Source organism: Oncorhynchus masou, chromosome 24, assembly GCF_036934945.1.
Source record: "Oncorhynchus masou masou isolate Uvic2021 chromosome 24, UVic_Omas_1.1, whole genome shotgun sequence".
NCBI classification, from domain to species: domain Eukaryota; kingdom Metazoa; phylum Chordata; class Actinopteri; order Salmoniformes; family Salmonidae; genus Oncorhynchus; species Oncorhynchus masou.
In genome coordinates this window covers 99,961,114-99,982,630 of record NC_088235.1, presented here as the reverse complement: position 1 = coordinate 99,982,630, position 21,517 = coordinate 99,961,114, and the positions used below count along the sequence as shown (strand labels likewise).

The 21,517-nt window shown below is 41.8% G+C and overlaps 1 protein-coding gene across 2 annotated transcripts in view; it reads right to left on the bottom strand.

The window, feature by feature from the left end:
* Positions 1-8,775: 8,775 nt before the first annotated feature.
* Positions 8,776-21,517, bottom strand: part of LOC135513125 (pituitary adenylate cyclase-activating polypeptide type I receptor-like) — a 76,283-nt gene continuing 63,541 nt past the window's right edge. For both annotated transcript variants that reach the window (XM_064935855.1, XM_064935857.1), the window contains 10 exons: positions 20,001-20,101; positions 16,515-16,612; positions 16,192-16,324; positions 11,425-11,578; positions 11,201-11,261; positions 10,989-11,058; positions 10,703-10,794; positions 10,139-10,268; positions 9,821-9,862; positions 8,776-9,525 (listed from right to left, as the gene is read on the bottom strand). In XM_064935855.1, coding sequence (XP_064791927.1) covers positions 9,181-9,525; positions 9,821-9,862; positions 10,139-10,268; positions 10,703-10,794; positions 10,989-11,058; positions 11,201-11,261; positions 11,425-11,578; positions 16,192-16,324; positions 16,515-16,612; positions 20,001-20,101 — 1,226 coding nt within the window. In that variant the 3' untranslated portion in view covers positions 8,776-9,180. The remainder of the gene's footprint in view (positions 9,526-9,820; positions 9,863-10,138; positions 10,269-10,702; positions 10,795-10,988; positions 11,059-11,200; positions 11,262-11,424; positions 11,579-16,191; positions 16,325-16,514; positions 16,613-20,000; positions 20,102-21,517) is intronic.

Below are 21,517 nucleotides of genomic sequence, written 5' to 3'. Positions count from 1 at the left end.
GTGCACCGTTTGTTACTGCAGGAAAGTGCTTTTAAACGGGAGAGGAAGACAAAACATGTATATATATATATATATTCTCAATTTGGTTTGGTCACGTACAGTACGAATAATTGCCTTTATTCTCAAACTGAAACGGAAAAGTCATATTATTTTATTTACTTGTCGATGTATACTATAAACTATACATAATGCAGCAATGCATATCTGTAAAGAGCGTGTCAAACGTTTGATGAACAGTTGATGACTCCACAACTCCCCAGCCCACCTGAAAAAGCACAGCTCTTTAACAGTATCTGATCAGAAACACTAACTTCCTGTTAGGAATAGTTTCCCATTGTTCATTAAAGAAGCTTATAGAGGCTGGTTCAGATGAAGAACAATGACAAGGAGGGCAGACAGAAAGCAGTAATGTGCTGTGTTTTCTTCAGTCTGGACCTTTAGCAGTCCTACTCTTGAGATGCTTTACAATGGCCTTTAATATGGGTCCATCCATGCGTGTTATTACAGATGGCCTTTAATATGGGTCCATCCATGCGTGTTATTACAGATGGCCTTTAATATGGGTCCATCCATGCGTGTTATTACAGATGGCCTTTAATATGGGTCCATCCATGCGTGTTATTACAGATGGCCTTTAATATGGGTCCATCCATGGGTCGTGTTATTACAGATGGCCTTTAATATGGGTCCATCCATGCGTGTTATTACAGATGGCCTTTAATATGGGTCCATCCATGCCATCCATGTTATTACAGATGGCCTTTAATATGGGTCCATCCATGCGTGTTATTACAGATGGCCTTTAATATGGGTCCATCCATGCGTGTTATTACAGATGGCCTTTAATATGGGTCCATCCATGCGTGTTATTACAGATGGCCTTTAATATGGGTCCATCCATGCGTGTTATTACAGATGGCCTTTAATATGGGTCCATCCATGCGTGTTATTACAGATGGCCTTTAATATGGGTCCATCCATGGCGTCCATCCATGCGTTATTACAGATGGCCTTTAATATGGGTCCATCTATGCGTGTTATTACAGATGGCCTTTAATATGGGTCCATCCATGCGTGTTATTACAGATGGCCTTTAATATGGGTCCATCCATGCGTGTTATTACAGATGGCCTTTAATATGGGTCCATCCATGCGTGTAATTACAGATGGCCTTTAATATGGGTCCATCCATGCGTGTGATTACAGATGGCCTTTAATATGGGTCCATCCATGCGTGTTATTACAGATGGCCTTTAATATGGGTCCATCCATGCGTGTTATTACAGATGGCCTTTAATATGGGTCCATCGATGCGTGTGATTACAGATGGCCCAAAGGTGTCCCTGTTTCACTGTGAAACTGGTTGGACAATCAGAAAAAAGATGATCTGCTTTTGGTTCCCACACCAAGTTGAATGTTTAGCAGGAGTTCCTTATTGAAACCATAATGACAGTCTCAGCATGTCATGAGCCAATTTTAAGAGTATGAATATACATTTTCAAGAGTATTTATGTTATGAAATATTAAACAATACACAGCCTTATATCGCCGGTCAATGTGATGTCAATTAGAGATGTAATCATTCTGAGGATACAGTATATTGTTTATTAAATCTGTTGTTATAATGAACAATGAAGTAGTTATCTACAGACATGTACAGTAGTTTAGATGTGTCCCAAATTGCACCCTTTTCTCTAATCCTTGTATAGTGTACTACTTTTGACCAGGGCCCATAGGGAAAAAGTTATGCACTAAATAGGGAATTGGGTAGCATTTGGGATGGAGACTGTGGTTTACAAATATGTGTAGTCTACCATTGTGGCTTATAAATGGTCAATGAATTCTGCCGTGTCATTGTGTAAGACAGTATCTCGTAGATGGAGTCGTCCGTGGTGCAAAGTGAATATTAGCAGTCATTAGAATTTTGCTCCGTGGTTGTTATCATTTTAGTATTATTTTGGTGATAGTGATTGTTCAAATATGAAGCATATTGTATTGCTGCCTATAATCTCTTGTAGACTGATGCATGCATCTCTTGATGGTTTGATCCTTTTCACCAAGCTGTGTTGATTATTCTGCAGATGAAATCTTACTGGGAGATGATGGAACCTTTTATAGACATGTTCTTAAACAGTTCACAGAATCCTGAGGGAATTCTAAGTGTGACATTCGTTTTACTGCATTCTGATCATGTAGTCAGCAATTTCAAGGAAAAAGCAGCTCCAAGGAAGAAAAATACAATGGTGTTCAATAGTGAATAATTATTTTAAACTATTTAACCAGAAAGGGGCATAGGGTTAGAAAGCCATCCACTAAACTGTGAATAATATTTTTCTGTTTGACAACAGAGTTGCTGGTCAATTGTCATTAAGAAGGGGCATTTTAAAACATTTATGATCGGGCCTAGTCAGAACCACCCTGTTCATTCAATTTCATTTGAATGTCAAAACGTTTTAGAGTCCTTTGACATGAGGGTAATTGCCATACTACATTTCTAAATAAATAGCCAATACCTTTTATAGTTTCCAACCATCACAAGATGACATTTAGAAAGCTGGCTCTGTTTTGGATGGAAAAAAGACAACAGGGCTGTGTTCAGCAGGGCACCATGTTGTGGAACATCATGTAGAACAAACATGTCACTCTGAAATGTTAAGTAATGTAAGGACTCACGTCAGCTCTATTCGTGACATTTCTATCTGCAACGTTCCACATTTGCCTACCTAACATAGCCCAGGACAAAGGTACTGTACAGTGATGGCTGAATGTAATGTAACTGTTGTATCTGTGGTCTGAAGGGTTGGGCTCAATTACATTTCAATTCAGTCAATGCCGGAAGTAAACAAAACATTTTCTCAATGCTTTTTAATGAAAAACAAATGTAATTAAGAATTTCAGTTTGAATTTAAATGTAATTTGCCATAATTCTGGTGACCTGACCGCTGTCTGCTTCAGGCTGTTTTTAAACTCATGTTTTCATTTCATCTTCTGTTTCACCGCTGCGCTGTATAAATGTCTTCTTGTTTTGATGTATATATTAAAACAGGGGTAGGAAACCCTGTTCTTGGTGTGCCGCAGGTACAGCAGGATTTTGATCCATCTAGGCACCACGCTGGACCAACTGAGCGAATTGATCAGTTCAGTAATTGCCTAAATTCAACATACCTGGTCTTCCAGGTTGGTTAAATCAAAAACATGAAGTGCCTGTGGCCCTCCAGGACCAGGGTTACCTACCCCTGTAATAAAAAGGTTTTGTACATTATTATTGTATTATTGACTTTAAGTCGCAATAAATGTTTTGGACTTGTTGACTCATTGATGTTGTGTATGTGTGTTTGTTATTTGGACTTATAGTACAGCCCTGTATTAGCCTAGTGCCAGATCTGATTGTGCTTTTTTGCCAACTCGTATGTCCAGTGTCATGCCAAACATGACATGACGATAGGAGTTGGCAAAACAGCACAAACAGATCAGGCACCAGGCTAGCCCTCTAAATTAACAGCATCACATCAGAAATGTTCAGTAATGTTGTAGCCAGGAACCTGTTAGGGGGGAAAGAGCTTTCAGTTTTTTACAGCTTCAGAAGAGAGAGAACACAATTCACACACAGATGTGAATATTACACCATCTCAACTCCACAATAACACAAAAGCAGTTTACAAGTCAAAGTGCTGCATCCATTGATCCTTTCAATAGCTTAGTCTCACAGTCAATAAAAGTCTTGTTCAGTTCAGATCAGTTCCATGTTCTTGTCACAATTTGAACCCAACAAAGAAGCATGCACACTATTATATTATGCTGCCCATGTTATAATAGAGTATACAGCTTTTTTTATATCAAATTAATCAAAGTGCAGGATATCTTAGCATAGTATGCTTATCATATTCCACAAAAAAATGACATATTATAATTGATATAATTCATGATATGAATACACGGGATGATTGCCTTACATGTCAGATGCATATATGAGCAACACAGACCAGTAGTATATGGTAAAGGTACCAGAGGTCATCGTCTGAGCCATGACCTCCCTTTCACACAATCACAGATTCACATAGGAGGTCACAAGCTCCAAAGTATGAATGGCTTTTTAATATAGTGTTTCATGTATATATACACTGAATACTTTAACCATGTACAGTACCCATTTACTTCTGATTTGTTTATCTTCTGGAAAGGTACTAAAATGGCCCCCATAAAATATGATTCTACAGTGCTCCCTTGTGGAGAGATGCAACTATTAACACCAAGAAATAAACAGACAAGATAATCCAAAACCTGTACATTTTCCAAACTACACAATACAAATATCTGAAAACATACACATACTGTACAGTTGCAACCTCTTGACATATCCATCTGTCAATAAAATGTCCTTTCCCTAAAAAGTATTGATAGTACACGAAGTATGTAACAACACATTTTTGCAATTTGTCAATAAATTGATATACAAGTGATATAATTCTATTGAAATGCAAGTTGTATTATATTTTATTAATTTACTCATTTTATTATACAACTAAATGTTGTTACACCATAAACCTAGTACCTACATATATATGTATATGATACAAAATATTAACATGTTCAAAATTAAATAATTAAGATGTGTAATGGGTATATGCTGTACAGATTGCTCAGAAATATAGAACACGTTGAAACAGTTTTGACATACATATGCTGACTTTGGTGTTAAAAAAAATCTCTAAATAAATGCAATGTCCAAGAAAACTGGAGTATAAAGTTTCAAAAGAAAAACCAATCTAGACTATCTATAATCTATCATCTTTATAATTTCTATTATCTCTATAATCTATAATCTCTATAATCTATCATCTCTATAATTTCTATTATCTCTATAATCTATACATCTCTATATAGCTATCATCTATCATCTCTTATCAACAATCTATAATCTCATTCATTCATGTTTATGTACACTTCTACATTAAAACCTCTTAAACTGACAGTCCCTGAAATTGTGCACTAGAATTACTTCTAGAAATATGTAAATGTTTACCTTACCTATTTTATTGACTTCCCACTGTTTTGTCAGAAGACAGCAATGCAGACCTCCCTCTGTCGAATAAACTTAAATTTTGCCTCCCTCTGGTGGTCGGTTTCATAATTACATCGATTTATATCAAAGGGGCGGTCCTTAGAAAAACATTTATCCAGCTCGACTGCTTCACAGCACAGACATGGCAAAGCAATCACTGAATTTGTCTGGAGCAGGCGGATCTAAATACAATAGAGCTCTACGATAAAGAACGCAATCTACACACTTCCTTAAACCTAAAATAAGTAAAGAAGTAATTTTGTGTGGAAGTCAAACATTTGTTTTACTTTGGCAGACACATTACATATGGTCAGAGCGACATAATCGATGCCTTTACATAGCCCTTCTCCCCTTGTCTATAAGAGGGAAGCATGCTGTTTAAATGGCCCAAATGTTGATTGAGACGTTCACAAATGTAACAGATTTTGACTATCATTAATGTCATGATACAGTGCTTTCGGAAAAGTATTCAGACCCCTTGACTTTTTCCATATTTTGTTACATTAGAGCCTTATTCTAAAATTGATTAAATTGTTTTTTTCCCTCATCAATCTACACACAATACCCCATAATGACAAAGCATGAACAGGATTTTAGACATTTTTGCTAATTTATTAAAAAGAAACTGAAATATTACATTTATATAAGTATTCAGACCATTTCTCAGTACTTTATTGAAGTACCTTTGGCAACGATTACAGCTGCAAGTCTTCTTGGGTATGACTCTACAATTTGGCACACCTGTATTTGGGGAGTTTCTTCCATTCTTCTCTGCAGATCCTCTCTAGATATGTCAGGTTGGATGGGGAGCGTTGCTACACAGCTATTTTTAGGTTCAATCAGGTTCTAGCTGGGCCACTCAAGGACATTCAGAGACTTGTTCCAATGCCACTCCTGCCTTGTCTTGGCTGTGTGCTTTGTGTTGTTGTCATGTTTGGTCAACTTTCGCTCTAGTCTGATGTCCTGAGAGCTCTGGAGCAGATTTTCATTAAGGATCTCTCTGTACTTTGCTCCGTTCATCTTTGCCTCGATCCTGACTAGTCTCCCAGTCCCTGCCACTGAAAAGCATCCCCACAGCATAATTCTGCCATCACCATGCTTCACTATAGGGATGGTGACAGGTTTCCTCCAGACATGACGCTTGACATTCAGGTCAGTGTTCAATCTTGGTTTCATCAGAGCAGAGAATTTTATTTCTCATGTTCTGAGTCTTTACGTGCCTTTTGCCAAACTCCAAGTGGGCTGTCATGTGCCTTTTACTGAGGAGTGGCTTCCGTTTGGCCACTCTACCATAAAGGTCTGAATGGTGGAGTGCTGCAGACATAGTTGTCCTTCTGGAAGGTTCTCCCATCTCCACAGAGGAACTCTAGAGCTCTGTCAGAGTGACAATTTGGTTCTTGGTCACCTCCCCGACCAAGGACCTTCTCCCCTGATTGCTCAGTTTGGTCTGGTGGCCAGCTCTAAGAAGAGTCTTGGCAATCCAAACTTCACTGAGTTCTTGGGGACAATCAATGCTGCAGACATTTTTTGGCACCCTTCCCCATATCTGTGCCTAGACACAATCCTATCTCTGCGCTCTGCGGACAATTCCTTCGACCTCATGACTTGGTTTTTGCTCTGACATGTGCTGTCAACTGTGGGACCTTATATAGATAGGTGTGTGCCTTTCCAAATCATGTCCAATCAATTGAATTTACCACAGGTGGACTCAAATCCAGTTAGTTGTAGAAACATCTCAAGGATGATCAATGGAAACAGGATGCACCTGAGCTCAATTTCAAATCTCTTAGCGAAGGGTCTGGATACCTATGTAAATCAGGTATTTCTGTTAAAACATTTTTATACATTTGCTAAATGTCTAAAAAGCTGTTTTTGCTGTGTCATTAAATGGTATTGTGTATCGATCGCTGAGGATTTGGTTTCATTTCATCCATGTTAGAACAAGGCTGTAGCGTAACAACATGTGGAGTAAGGACTTTCAGAAGGACCTGTATGTTTGGTAGAGTAATAAAGAATGTGAAATATTTTGGGTAGATGTTCCCGAAAACAGATTATAACTATATATGAACATATTATAAAGCATGAAAAGGCTTATTCATTCCTAACTGTATGTTATTTCATCATTTCATAATTGTTGTATTTGTTTTGGTATACTTTTACTGTGTACTAGATCGTTGAAAAGTTTTTTTTTCCCTCAGACATAGATAAACAATTCCAGGTGAAAGCCAAAGGTCATAGATTTCTGGGGGGAAACAACACTACACCATTAAAATATTGCCCTCTTGCTAGATGGATGACTAAAGCCATAGCGAAACAGTACAAAACGGCTGTCAGCTCAACTGGTTTTAAGACTATTAATAACAACAAAAAACAAGGTCTACATAAATAATCATCTTTACAGTGTAGTGCTCCATACATGCTAGTTCACTGTGCAACATGTTGCATTACAATCCATAAGGTAGAAGTGGTTGTTCTTCTCTGTACTCTTTAGGTTGATGAGGGGAGAGAGATCAGTTGAACCTCTTCCTTCAGGTTTATGAGGGGATAGAGGTCAGTTGAACCTCTTCCTTCAGGTTGATGAGGGGATATAGGTCAGTTGAACCTCTTCTTTCAGGTTGATGAGGGGATAGAGGTCAGTTGAACCTCTTCCTTCAGGTTGATGAGGGGATTCCTTCAGGTTGATGGTCAGTTGAACCTCTTCCTTCAGGTTGATGAGGGGATAGAGGTCAGTTGAACCTCTTCCTTCAGGTTTATGAGGGGATAGAGGTCAGTTGAACCTCTTCCTTCAGGTTGATGAGGGGATAGAGGTCAGTTGAACCTCTTCCTTCAGTTGAACATCTTCTTCTCAATCAATATGTTCAATTTATGACTACTCTGCATTTCTAACACACCGGGGCCAGTCCATTTCTGCTATGGACACAAGCGCAGTCCACTGGAGTCCACTAGCATCCACTGGAGTCCACTAGCATCCACTGGAGTCCACTAGCATCCACTAGAGTCCACTAGCATCCACTAGAGTCCACTAGCATCCACTGGAGTCCACTAGCATCCACTGGAGTCCACTAGCATCCACTGGAGTCCACTAGCATCCACTAGAGTCCACTAGCATCCACTAGAGTCCACTAGAGTCTAGTGTCCAGACCACACAGCCAGCAAGTCCATGTCTGGCAACAATAGCAGCAACCCACCCAAACACAGCACAGTCCATTTAGAAAGCCCTGACAGACAAGGCTGTGTATTTAATTGTACTATGGAAGATACAGTATATTGTAGACACTATAAAGTTTGCTTAATTTGGGAATCTGGTCAATCTATAATTTGCTTTTTTTTTGTATTGGCCACTCAGCCAAGCCAGTGAGTCAACACAACAGACAGCTCAGTCTACGGAGCCACTCAGCCAAGCCAGTGAGTCAACACAACAGACAGCTCAGTCTATGGAGCCACTCAGCCAAGCCAGTGAGTCAACACAACAGACAGCTCAGTCTACGGAGCCACACAGCCAAGCCAATGAGTCAACACAACAGACAGCTCAGTCTATGGAGCCACACAGCCAAGCCAGTGAGTTAACACAACAGACAGCTCAGTCTATGGAGCCACTCAGCCAAGCCAGTGAGTCAACACAACAGACAGCTCAGTCTATGGAGCCACACAGCCAAGCCAGTGAGTCAGCCAACAGACAGCTCAGTGAGTCAACACAACACAACAGACAGCTCAGTCTATGGAGCCACTCAGCCAAGCCAGTGAGTCAACACAACAGACAGCTCAGTCTATGGAGCCACACAGCCAAGCCAGTGAGTTAACACAACAGACAGCTCAGTCTATGGAGCCACTCAGCCAAGCCAGTGAGTCAACACAACAGACAGCTCAGTCTATGGAGCCACACAGCCAAGCCAGTGAGTCAACACAACAGACAGCTCAGTCTATGGAGCCACACAGCCAAGCCAGTGAGTCAACACAACAGACAGCTCATTCTATGGAACAACATTTAGATCTCTCTAGACTGAGAGGCCTATCTGAGATTTTGGCACTGCAGAGTCAAGGTGTAGTCCATCCTTGAGAGAGGGGAGGAAGAAAAGAAGAGGGAGGATTGGGAATAGAGAGAGATAGCGTTTGTTCTCTCAGACTGTTGAGTTGTGTGTGAGTGAGTCGGTGTTGTGTGTGAGGGTGTTTGTGTTGTCACAGATTGAGACAGAGCTGTGTGTGAGTGTTTGTGTGTCAGTGTGTGTGAGTATTTGTGTGTCAGTACAGCTCGGGACAGAAGTGTGTGTGAGTGTGTGTTTGTCGATGTGTGTGAGTGTGTGTGTGTCGCTGATGCAGGGCAGCTCTTTGGGGGAGGACTTCTCCAGAACAGAGATCTGTGTGACAGTGGAGCTCTCTGTGAAGAGCGTACGTCTTCTCCTACTGTAGCGCAGATAACCCTGGATCTGCCACTTCCATAGATGCTTCTTCAGCTCTGCCTGCACCTGGACACACGAATGCACGCACACACATGCACACACACACGCACACATATGCATGCACGCACGCACACAGGCACAAACACACACACACAGAGAGAGAAAAAGAGAGCACTCTGTCATTTGAAAGCACATTGAGAGGTCTGTACACAGCGTTCAGTACATAAAATAATCTTGACATCAGAGACTTGAGATAGCAGTCAATCAGAAACGAAGGGCTATTTGGGATATTTATTCAATCAAAATTACTGTAATCCTAGATTCTAATTCTGTCATTGTAATTATGTTGGTTACTGCTTACTTCTCCATTTAGGAAACAGTAGAGCAGAGCCACCACAAAGCCCTGAGGAAGAAGAAGGAATACAAAGTGAGTTTTACAGTTATATTAACTAGCTACATGTCAAATGTACCTTACTTTGTAACACACATTCCCCTAGGCAGTAGTGGCACACCCAAACCACGTGTGCAGGCACGCAGGCACACAGCCACACCCCTACAAACACCCCTACCACGCCCCTGCCACACCCCTACCATGCCCCTACCATGCCCCTACCACACCCCTACCACACCCCTACCACGCCCCTACCACACCCCCACCACGGCCCTACCACGCCCCCACCTGAAAGGATCCCAGGCCCAGCTCTATGAAGATTCGGGCCTCCTCTCCTGTGTTCTCTGGTAGGAAGGCAAACACCATGTAGTGCATCCCAAACAGAGGGATCAGGAACAGAGTGGATTTAGCCAGCCTCCTGCACACACACAGAGAGAGAGAGAGAGAGAGAGAGAGAGAGAGAGAGAGAGAGAGAGAGAGAGAGAGAGAGAGAGAGAGAGAGAGAGAGAGAGAGAGAGAGAGAGAGAGAGAGAGAGAGAGAGAGAGAGAGAGAGAGAGAGAGAGAGAGAGAGAACAGGTAAGAGTCACAATAATGTCTTTGGGTCTGGCTCACCAAACCACCTTTACACGTGTGTGTGTGTGTGTGTGTGTGTGTGTGTGTGTGTGTGTGTGTGTGTGTGTGTGTGTGTGTGTGTGTGTGTGTGTGTGTGTGTGTGTGTGTGTGTGTGTGTGTGTGTGTGTGTGTGTGTGTGTGTGTGTGTGTGTGTGTGTGTGTGTGTGTGTGTGTGTGTGTGTGTGTGTGTGTGTGTGTGTGTGTGTGTGTGTGTGTGTGTGTGCTTCTCTGAGACTCACATGAAGTGGCCAGTGTCGTGGCCCCCCACGCCTGGAGATTTGAGCTTCTGTACCAGAATACGGATCACATTGATGAAGATGATGAAGTTGACCTGGAGTAGTGGAGGAAGAGGAGGAAGAGGAGGAGTTAGGGCTGGATACTTTACAACACTGGGTGGATTAGGGTTAGAGTGGAGTTAGGATTTGGGTTGGAATTGGAATTGGGTTAGGAAGAACTGGGATGTGGACATGAAACCAGGGTTAGGGTTAAGTTAGGTTAGGGTTATGCTAGGGTTAGGCCAATCACCAGTAATGATGCTGTTATTGGCCCTTTGATGATCCACCAGATGAAGGCCACATCAGTGTCGTCCCAGCAACTACATCAGGACAGAACCACATGATATTATACAGTACAGTATTATTCCAACCGCCAACAATACATTAGTATTCATGTATATAGGCCACATGACAATATCAATTCAGAGTAAGATTATAGTAAACATAAGTTTCTATCCTTACCCTCGGTTGTCATAGAAGTTGCGTGTCAGAACCCACACCAACAGTATTGTAGTTGGGAGACCTAACAGATGCAGAGGACAATATCAGCTAGGTGTCCTTACTAAACCATTCCTCTCTGAGTTGCTGAGGAGAGAGAAGGACGTAAAGAGAGAAGGACAAAGGGAAGGAGAAAAGAAGGAGCGAGACGAGGACATGGAGAAAGACAAAAGGAGAAGGTCACCTACCCCAGCCGATGAGTGTGTACCACCAGAAGTACTTCTTGTGTGAGACGAAGGTGAGGGCCAGGAGGGTCTGGAGGTACATGCCCTCCACCAGCAGCCAGAAGTAGTTAGCCAGGATGCTAAACTGGAAGAAGGCCACCGCTGACTTACACGCCATCTACAGTACACACACACACCATATAGCAACATTAATATCAGAGTTTTCTCAGCTCTTTTATTTTTTATTTTACACTTATTTTACCAGGCAAGTTGACGAAGAACACATTCTCATTTACAGCAACCTGGGGAATAGTTACAGGGGAGAGGAGGGGGGATGAGTGGGCCAATTGGACGCCGAGGATGTTTAGGTAGCCATGATGGTATGAGGGCCAGATTGGGAATTTCGCCAGGACACCAGGGTTAACACCCCTACTCTTACGATAAGAGCCATGGGATCTTTAGTGACCACAGAGAGTCAGGACAGCCGTTCAACGTCCCATCGGAAAGAAAAGCTCACCTTATGCATTGATTGCAAGTTTCTCTGAATTACACCACTAATGTACAGTGTGAATTACATCACCAATGTATAGTGTAAATTACACCATTAATGTACAGTGTGAATTACATCACCAATGTACAGTGTAAATTACATCACTAATGTACAGTGTGAATTACATCACCATGTAAAGTGTAAATTACATCACAAATTTACAGTGTGAATTACATCACCAATGTAAAGTATAAATTACATCACAAATGTACAGTGTGAATTACATCACCAATGTACAGTGTAAATTACATCACAAATGTACTGTGTGAATTACATCACTAATGTACAGTGTAAATTACATCACTAATGTACAGTGTGAACTACATCACCAATGTAAAGTGTAAATTACATCACTAATGTACAGTGTGTATACATCACTAATGTACTGTGTAAATTACATCACTAATGTACGGTGTGAACTACATCACCAATGTAAAGTGTAAATTACATCACTAATGTACAGTGTCTATACATCACTAATGTACAGTGTGAACTGCATCACTAATGTACATCAAATAATGTTAATCTGTAAGGTGATGTCGAGGTAACTTCTCTTCTTTTCCTCTTCTGTCATTACTGTGAAAAGTTCTACAGCTGCACCATCGAGAGCATCCTGACCAGTTGCATCACCACCTGGTATGGCAACTGCTCGGCATCTGACCGTAAGGCGCTACAGAAGATAGTGCGAACAGCCCGGTACATCACTGGAGCCAAACTTCCTGCCACCCAGGACCTATATACTAGGCGGTGTCAGAAGAAAGCCCATAAAATGGTCACCCGAGTTATAGACTGTTATCTCTGATACCTCACGGGAAGCGGTACCAGAGCGCCAAGTCTCGGACCAAAAACCTCCTCAACAGCTTCTACCCCCAAGCCATAAGAGTGCTGAACAATTAATCAAATGGCCACAGGAATATTCAGATTGACACTCCCCCCCCCCCCCTCCATTAGTTTGTTTAGGTGCTACTCGCTGTTTATCATCTATTCATAGTCACTTCACCCCTACCTACATGTATAAATTTCCTCAACTAACCTGTACCCCCGCACATTGCCTCGGTACCAGTATTCCCTATATATAGCCTTGTTGTTGTTAGTTTATTGTGTTACTTAAATATGGGTACCGAGGCAATGTGCGGGGGTACAGGTTAGTTGAGGTAATTTATACATGTAGGTAGGGGTGAAGTGACTATGAATAGATGATAAACAGCGAGTAGCACCAAAACAAATATTTTCTTAACTCTTCTCAAACTGCACCATTGGTTAAGGTCTTGTAAGTAAGCATTTCACGGTATACCTCTCATAAATCCAAGTAGTAATGCAGTCCATGTCTCCTCTACTTTTAGCCAGGAGAGATTGACGTGCATATTATTAATATTAGCTCTGTGTACATCCAAGGGGCAGATGTGCTGCCCTGTTCTGAGCCACTTTACTTTTTGTGGCACCTGACCAAACGACTGAACAGTAGTCCAGGTGTGACAAAACTAGGGCCTGTAGGACCTGCCTTGTTGATAGTGTTGTTAAGAAGGTAGAAACTAGGGCCTGTAGGACCTGCCTTGTTGATAGTGTTGTTAAGAAGGTAGACACTAGAACCTGCATGACCTGCCTTGTTGATAGTGTTGTTAAGAAGGTAGAAACTAGAACCTGTAGGATTTGCCTTGTTGATAGTGTTGTTAAGAAGGTAGAAACTAGAACCTGCAGAACCTGCCTTGTTGATAGTGTTGGTAAGAAGGTAGAGCAGTGCTTTATTATGGACATACTTCTCCCCATCTTAGCTACTGTTGTATCAATATGTTTTGACCGTGACAATTTACAATCCAGGGTTACTCCAAGCAGTTTAGTCATCTCAACATGCTCAATTTCCACATTATTTATTACAAGATTTAGTTGAGGTTTATGGTTTAGTGAATGTTTTGTCCCAAATACAATGCTTTTAGTTTTAGAAATACTTAGGACTGACATATTCCTTGCCACCCACTCTGAAACTAACTACAGTTCTTTGTTAAGAGTTGCAGTTAGGACTATCTTGTTCTGCATACTTAGACACTTTAGTCAAAGCCAGTGGCATCTCATTAGTAACGATTGAAAAAAGTAATGGGCCTAGACAGCTGCCCTGGGGAATTCCTGATTCTATCTGGGTTATGTTGGAGAAGCTTCCATTTAAGAACCCCCTCTGTGTTCTGTTAGACAGGTAACACTTTATCCACATTATAGTAGAGGGTGTAAAGCCATGATAAATATGCTTTTCCAGCAGCAGACTATGATTGAAAATGTCAAAAGCCTCACTGAAGTCTAACAAAACATCCCCCACAATCTTTTTATCATCAATTTCTCTCAGCCAAACATCAGTCATTTGTGAAAGTGCTGTGCTTGTTGAATGTCCTTCCCTATAAGCGTGCTGAAAGTTTGTTGTCAATGTGTTTACTGTAAAATATTATTGTATCTGGTCAAACACCATTTATTCCAAAAGTTTACTAAGTGTTGGTAACAGGCTGATTGGTCAGATATTTGAGCCAGTAAAGGGGGCTTTACTATTCTTAGGTTTCGGAATGACTTTTACTTCCCTCCAAGCCTGGGGGCACACACTTTCTAGTGGGCTTAAATTGAAAACATGGTAAATACGAGTGGCAATATCATCCACTATTATCCTCAGTAATTTTCCATCCAAGTTGTCAGACCACGGTGGCTTGTCACTGTTGATAGACAATAATCATTTATTTTATCCTAAAATTGTGTGTGTGTGTGCTTGTCTAGGAGAGTTGTAATTACACTCTGATCAGGGTCAGACTCAATATGTCCTCTTATGTGAGGTTGGGCCCATTCAGGTTTCAGTCGATATGGGGGTGAGGGTCAGGAGGAACAGCTATCAGCCAGGAGCACCACTCCTCAATTATTTAACCCTGCATCACCCCCCAAACACACACACACTGCCACCTCCACTCCTCCCCTGTATCCCTCTGGAGACTCCCTGAATCCCAATCACACTGCCACCTCCACCCCTCCCCTGTACCCTTCTGGTGACTCCCTGAACCCCAATCACACTGCCACCTCCACCCCTCCCCTGTACCTCTCTGGTGACTCCACCCCTCCCCTGAGCCCCCCAATCGCACTGCCACCTCCACCCCTCCCCTGTACCCTTCTGGTGACCCCAATCCACTGAACCCCAATCACCCCACTGCCACCTCCACCCCTCCCCTGTACTGTGACCCTTCACACTGCCACCTCCACCCCTCCCCTGTGACTCCCTGAACCCCAATCACACTGCCACCTCCACCCCTCCCCTGTACCCTTCTGGTGACTCCCTGAACCCCAATCACACTGCCACCTCCACCCCTCCCCTGTACCCCTCTGGTGACTCCCTGAGCCACAATCACACTGCCACCTCCACCCCTCCCCTGTACCCTTCTGGTGACTCCCTGAGCCACAATCACACTGCCACCCTTCTCTACTTCTGCAGTAGTCTCTGTAATCCCCTATCTCCTCTCTGTGCTGTGGATTTAGCTTCTAAATATAGAACCTGGTGTCCTGTTGGGGTGCAAGAGACCTCTCTCTCCCCTCCCTCTCTCTCTCTCTCTCTCTCTCTCTCTCTCTCTCTCTCTCTCTTTCCCTCTCCCTTTCTATTTCTCTCTCTCTCTCTATCTTCTCTTATCTGTCTTCTCTCCCCTCCCCTCTCTTTCTCCCCTCTCTCTCTTTGTCCCTCTCTCATCATTCTCTCTCTCTTATCAGTCTCTCTCTCTCTCTCTTTCATCACTCTTAATGAGTCACCACTGATATTCTGATCCAATGGCCTCACTGCCACAGAAAAGGACCAAAGTCGACTGGACGACTCACTCTTTTTAGAAGCAGGCCAATGTTTTAGCATAAAAGTAGTTGGAGGATAAAGTCTCGACTCGCTGTCTCTCACAGATTCATTTCAATGAGCTAAAATGTGCTCTAGTCAGATAGCGTTCACAGCTCCCTCTGATGCTTTTCCCATACAACAAGATGAGTCATACATCTGAAGGCAATGACATTCAAAAGAGGAAAGTGCACAGATGAAGACAGACCTATACAGCCACAGGAAGTTAGTAGAAATCGGTGGTATACACTATATGAACTTCCATGACAGTAATATAGATATGGTATAGAATATCTAAATGTATGGTGATATAACAGGTGAAGGTGTGACAGGGAGTTGCAAATAGTATTAAGACAGTAAGTCCAGTATAGTTTGTGTCGCTTGTTGATGACAGCATGACACTCACGGTGGACATGAAGCAGTGGTCCAGGTTCTCATCAGCGAACAGAACTCCGTCCTTGATGAAAACGGCACTGGCTCTCAGGATGAATGAGGAAAATAGGTTGATGTGGATGTAGTTCCTGGTACAGTGGAACTTCCTGTACAGGAGAGTCAACTTCCTGTTAGACTGACCTCATTTCCTGTCATGTTAGAGGGTCCATATTGAACTATAATGCCTATATGACCGCAATCCAGTCTTCCAGTGTTATCTATTTATCATCACAACTTTATCATGTATCTGTGTGTATCTAAGGAATAAATATTGGACTGAGTATGTCCTAATGTTACCTGAACACAGTGAAGACAAAGATGGCTGATATGAGGGAGACGAGGGAGGTGGCATATCCAGCAGTGTACACCTGACTGATGGTGTAGAAGTATGTTGTCTGGAAAGCAACAGGTCAGAGGTCAAAAAGAAACATATAGTGCAGGACTTCAAATCCCATCAATAGGCTGCCCTCTATGTCCCTCATATACTCAATCATATAATAATGTCATGACATACTGTATACTGAGAAAACAGTACAAGTGTAGCGAATGAACATATCGGGCCAGGAGAGATACTGTTGTGTTTCTGTCTAGGGAGTTACACTGCTTAATAAGTGTTTTCAGATGCACAGCACGATCACACACCTTCCTCATGGCCTTGGCAAGTGTATGTGTGTCTGAGTCTTCTAGGTGTACGAGGGTGTGTGGAGATTGTGTGTCTGCGTCTTCTAGGTGTACGAGGGTGTGTGGAGATTGTGTGTCTGCGTCTTCTAGGTGTACGAGGGTGTGTGGAGATTGTGTCTGTCTTCTAGGTGTACGAGGGTGTGTGGAGATTGTGTGTCTGCGTCTTCTAGGTGTACGAGGGTGTGTGGAGATTGTGTGTCTGCGTCTTCTAGGTGTACGAGGGTGTGTGGAGATTGTGTGTCTGCGTCTTCTAGGTGTACGAGGGTGTGTGGAGATTGTGTGTCTGCGTCTTCTAGGTGTACAAGGGTGTGTGGAGATTGTGTGTCTGCGTCTTCTAGGTGTACGAGGGTGTGTGGAGATTGTGTGTCAGCGTCTTCTAGGTGTACGAGGGTGTGTGGAGATTGTGTGTCTGCGTCTTCTAGGTGTACGAGGGTGTGTGGAGATTGTGTGTCTGCATCTTCTAGGTGTACGAGGGTGTGTGGAGATTGTGTGTCTGCGTCTTCTAGGTGTACGAGGGTGTGTGGAGATTGTGTGTCTGCGTCTTCTAGGTGTACGAGGGTGTGTGGAGATTGTGTGTATATGGGGAGTGGTTGGGAATGAGACAGAGGTAGGGATGTGACAGGAGGATGAGAAGAGCCCCCTGAGCAATCAGCTAGGAAGTCTGGGATGTTAATCTATCCTTCTCATCTCTCACTCTGTCTGTCCTACCATTTCTTTTCTCTTTGCCTTTCCTTTCAAACTTGTGATTTGTCTAAATGTATTTGTTGCCAGATGGTTAGCGTGAATGGCCTGCAGAAACAGCCAGGGATTTCTCAGATGAATACTCAAATATCCATTGTTAGTGATGTAACGAGAGATAGTAATGTTTATGTTTGGCTGCCTGGCTGGCCGACCTGTTATTAACACAATAAAGTAACACAACCAACGTTCAACAATGCTTACAGCATTTGAATGAGAGAGAGAGAGAGAGAGAGAGAGAGAGAGAGAGAGAGAGAGAGAGAGAGAGAGAGAGAGAGAGAGAGAGAGAGAGAGAGAGAGAGAGAGAGAGAGAGAGAGAGAGAGAGAGAGAGAGAGAGAGAGAGGGAGAGAGAGAGAGAGAGAGAGAGAGAGAGAGAGAGAGAGAGAGAGAGAGAGAGAGAGAAGAGAGAGAGAGGGGGAGCAGCAGCAACATTTGTGACCTGTTGCCACAAGAAAAGGGCAGTGAAGAAGAAACACCATTGTAAATACAACCCATATTTATGCTTATTTATTTTCCCTTGTGTACTTTAACCATTTGTACATCGATACAACACTGTATATATATATACAGTGCCTTGCGAAAGTATTCGGCCCCCTTGAACTTTGCGACCTTTTGCCACATTTCAGGCTTCAAACATAAAGATATAAAACTGTATTTTTTTGTGAAGAATCAACAACAAGTGGGACACAATCATGAAGTGGAACGACATTTATTGGATATTTCAAACTTTTTTAACAAATCAAAAACTGAAAAATTGGGCGTGCAAAATTATTCAGCCCCTTTACTTTCATTGCAGCAAACTCTCTCCAGAAGTTCAGTGAGGATATCTGAATGATCCAATGTTGACCTAAATGACTAATGATGATAAATACAATCCACCTGTGTGTAATCACGTCTCCGTATAAATGCACCTGCACTGTGATAGTCTCAGAGGTCCGTTAAAAGCGCAGAGAGCATCATGAAGAACAAGGAACACACCAGGCAGGTCCAAGATACTGTTGTGAAGAAGTTTAAAGCCGGATTTGGATACAAAATGATTTCCCAAGCTTTAAACATCCCAAGGAGCACTGTGCAAGCGATAATATTGAAATGGAAGGAGTATCAGACCACTGCAAATCTACCAAGACCTGGCCATCCCTCTAAACTTTCAGCTCATACAAGGTAAAGACTGATCAGAGATGCAGCCAAGAGGCCCATGATCACTCTGGATGAACTGCAGAGATCTACAGCTGAGGTGGGAGACTCTGTCCATAGGACAACAATCAGTCGTATATTGCACAAATCTGGCCTTTATGGAAGTGGCAAGAAGAAAGCCATTTCTTAAAGATATCCATAAAAAGTGCTGTTTAAAGTTTGCCACAAGCCACCTGGGAGACACACCAAACATGTGGAAGAAGGTGCTCTGGTCAGATGAAACCAAAATTGAACTTTTTGGCAACAATGCAAAACGTTATGTTTGGCGTAAAAGCAACACAGGTGTTAGAATGGCCAAGTCTAAGTCCAGACCTGAATCCAATCGAGAATCTGTGGAAAGAACTGAAAACTGCTGTTCACAAATGCTCTCCATCCAAACTCACTGAACTCGAGCTGTTTTGCAAGGAGGAATGGGAAAAAATTCAGTCTCTCGATGTGCAAAACTGATAGAGACATACCCCAAGCGACTTACAGCTGTAATCGCAGCAAAAGGTGGCGCTACAAAGTATTAACTTTAGGGGGCTGAATAATTTTGCACGCCCAATTTTTCAGTTTTTGATTTGTTAAAAAGGTTTGAAATATCCAATAAATGTCGTTCCACTTCATGATTGTGTCCCATTTATTGGCATGTGTTTCCCATGCCAATAAAGCCCCTTGAATTGAATTGAGAGAGAGAGACACACATAGAGAGAGAGAGAGACAGAGAGAGAGAGAGAGAGAGAGGAGAAAAAAGAGTAGGCCTATAGAGTGAGATAGGTAATTCAGACTGAATAAGTAGATGGTTGAATAAGTACACGACTGAATAAGTACATGACTGAATAAGTACACGACTGAATAAGTACATGACTGAATAAGTACATGACTGAATAAGTACATGACTGAATAAGTACACGACTGAATAAGTACACGACTGAATAAGTACATGACTGAATAAGTACACGACTGAATAAGTACATGACTGAATAAGTACACGACTGAATAAGTACATTAATTAATGTCTCAGTGGAGTTGTTACATTTTGAAATGTGACAAATTCTCCCCTCAACCAATCCCATTCTATCTCCCCTGAGAAGAAAATTGAACAATGAGAATTCGGATGAGTGATTAAATGAGTGAGTAAGTAAAAGAGAAGGTTCAGGTCGAGAGTGGTGTGGTGGGGTGTCTCTAACCTCTGGTCCTGTCTCTGACTCCTCTGCGAACTCACAGGCCTCCTCATATGTAGGGTACAGCTCTGTCCAGCCAGCCTTCGTACAGTTCCTGAAGATGTAGCCTGGTAAACAGATCAACCAATCAGAGGTAGTCTACAGGTCTAATCCCCGGGACTGAACTCAAGAGGGTTGCCAGTTCATTCTCACCTCACATAGAATAACAAGACAGAACTACAGCATTACTACTTCAGTTAAACAGATGGATGCATTCATGAGATAGAGACAACAACAAAACATCCATAGAGTTTTACAGTACAACACTGTTCAATAATGTACAATACTAGACAGTGAAATACTGTAATACAGAATGCAGCAGGCAAATTAATTACGTAGAGAACTGTCTTCTCTATGCACTATATATCTCTTTATAAACATACTTATCATATACTGAATATCTCTTTATAATCATACTTATCATATACTGTATATCTCTTTATAATCATACTTATCATGTACTGTATATCTCTTTATAATCATACTTATCATGTACTGTATATCTCTTTATAATCATACTTATCATGTGCTGTATATCTCTTTATAAACATACTTATCATATACTGAATATCTCTTTATAATCATACTTATCATATACTGTATATCTCTTTATAATCATACTTATCATATACTGTATATCTCTTTATAATCATACTTATCATGTGCTGTATATCTCTTTATAATCATACTTATCATATACTATATATCTCTTTATAATCATACTTATCATGTACTGTATATCTCTTTATAATCATACTTATCATGTACTGTATATCTCTATATAATCATACTTATCATGTACTGTATATCTTTTTATAATCATACTTATCATGTACGGTATATCTCTTTATAAACATACTTATCATGTATATATCTATTATTCATACTTATCATGTGTATATTCCTGTGTGTGTGTTAAACATACTTATCATATATCATATGTTCCTGTGTGCGTGTGTGTTCCTGTGTGTGTGTGTTCCTGTGTGGGTGTGTGTGTTCCTGTGTGTGTGTGTGTGTGTGTATGTGTTCCTGTGTGCGTGTGTGTGTTCCTGTGTGTGTGTTCCTGTGTTTGTGTGTGTGTTCCTGTGTGTGTGTTCCTGTGTGTGTGTGTGTCTTCCTGTGTGCGTGTTGTTTTCATGTTGATAGGGGTTAAGGGATCAGAGAGGGCTGTGTAATTATTTCTACAGACTGATTAGACAGAGGATTAGATGAACCACAGAGGGCAACAACACAAGAGATCTTAGAGGCAGGAAACAATGAACAGCTAGAAATACACAGAGAGAGAAGAGGGGAAGAGATGGAAACAAACACTGACAAGGGAGGGGAAAGAGGGAGATTTCATTATGTCTTTCAGCAGCAGAGAAAATGGAGACAATACATTGACAGAGAGAACTTACATAGAAAGAGAAAACAGCATGAGGGAGAAACCAAGAGGAGTCCTATGAAAAAGCATGTAATGAGGATAAGACAGAAAAGGAGGATGA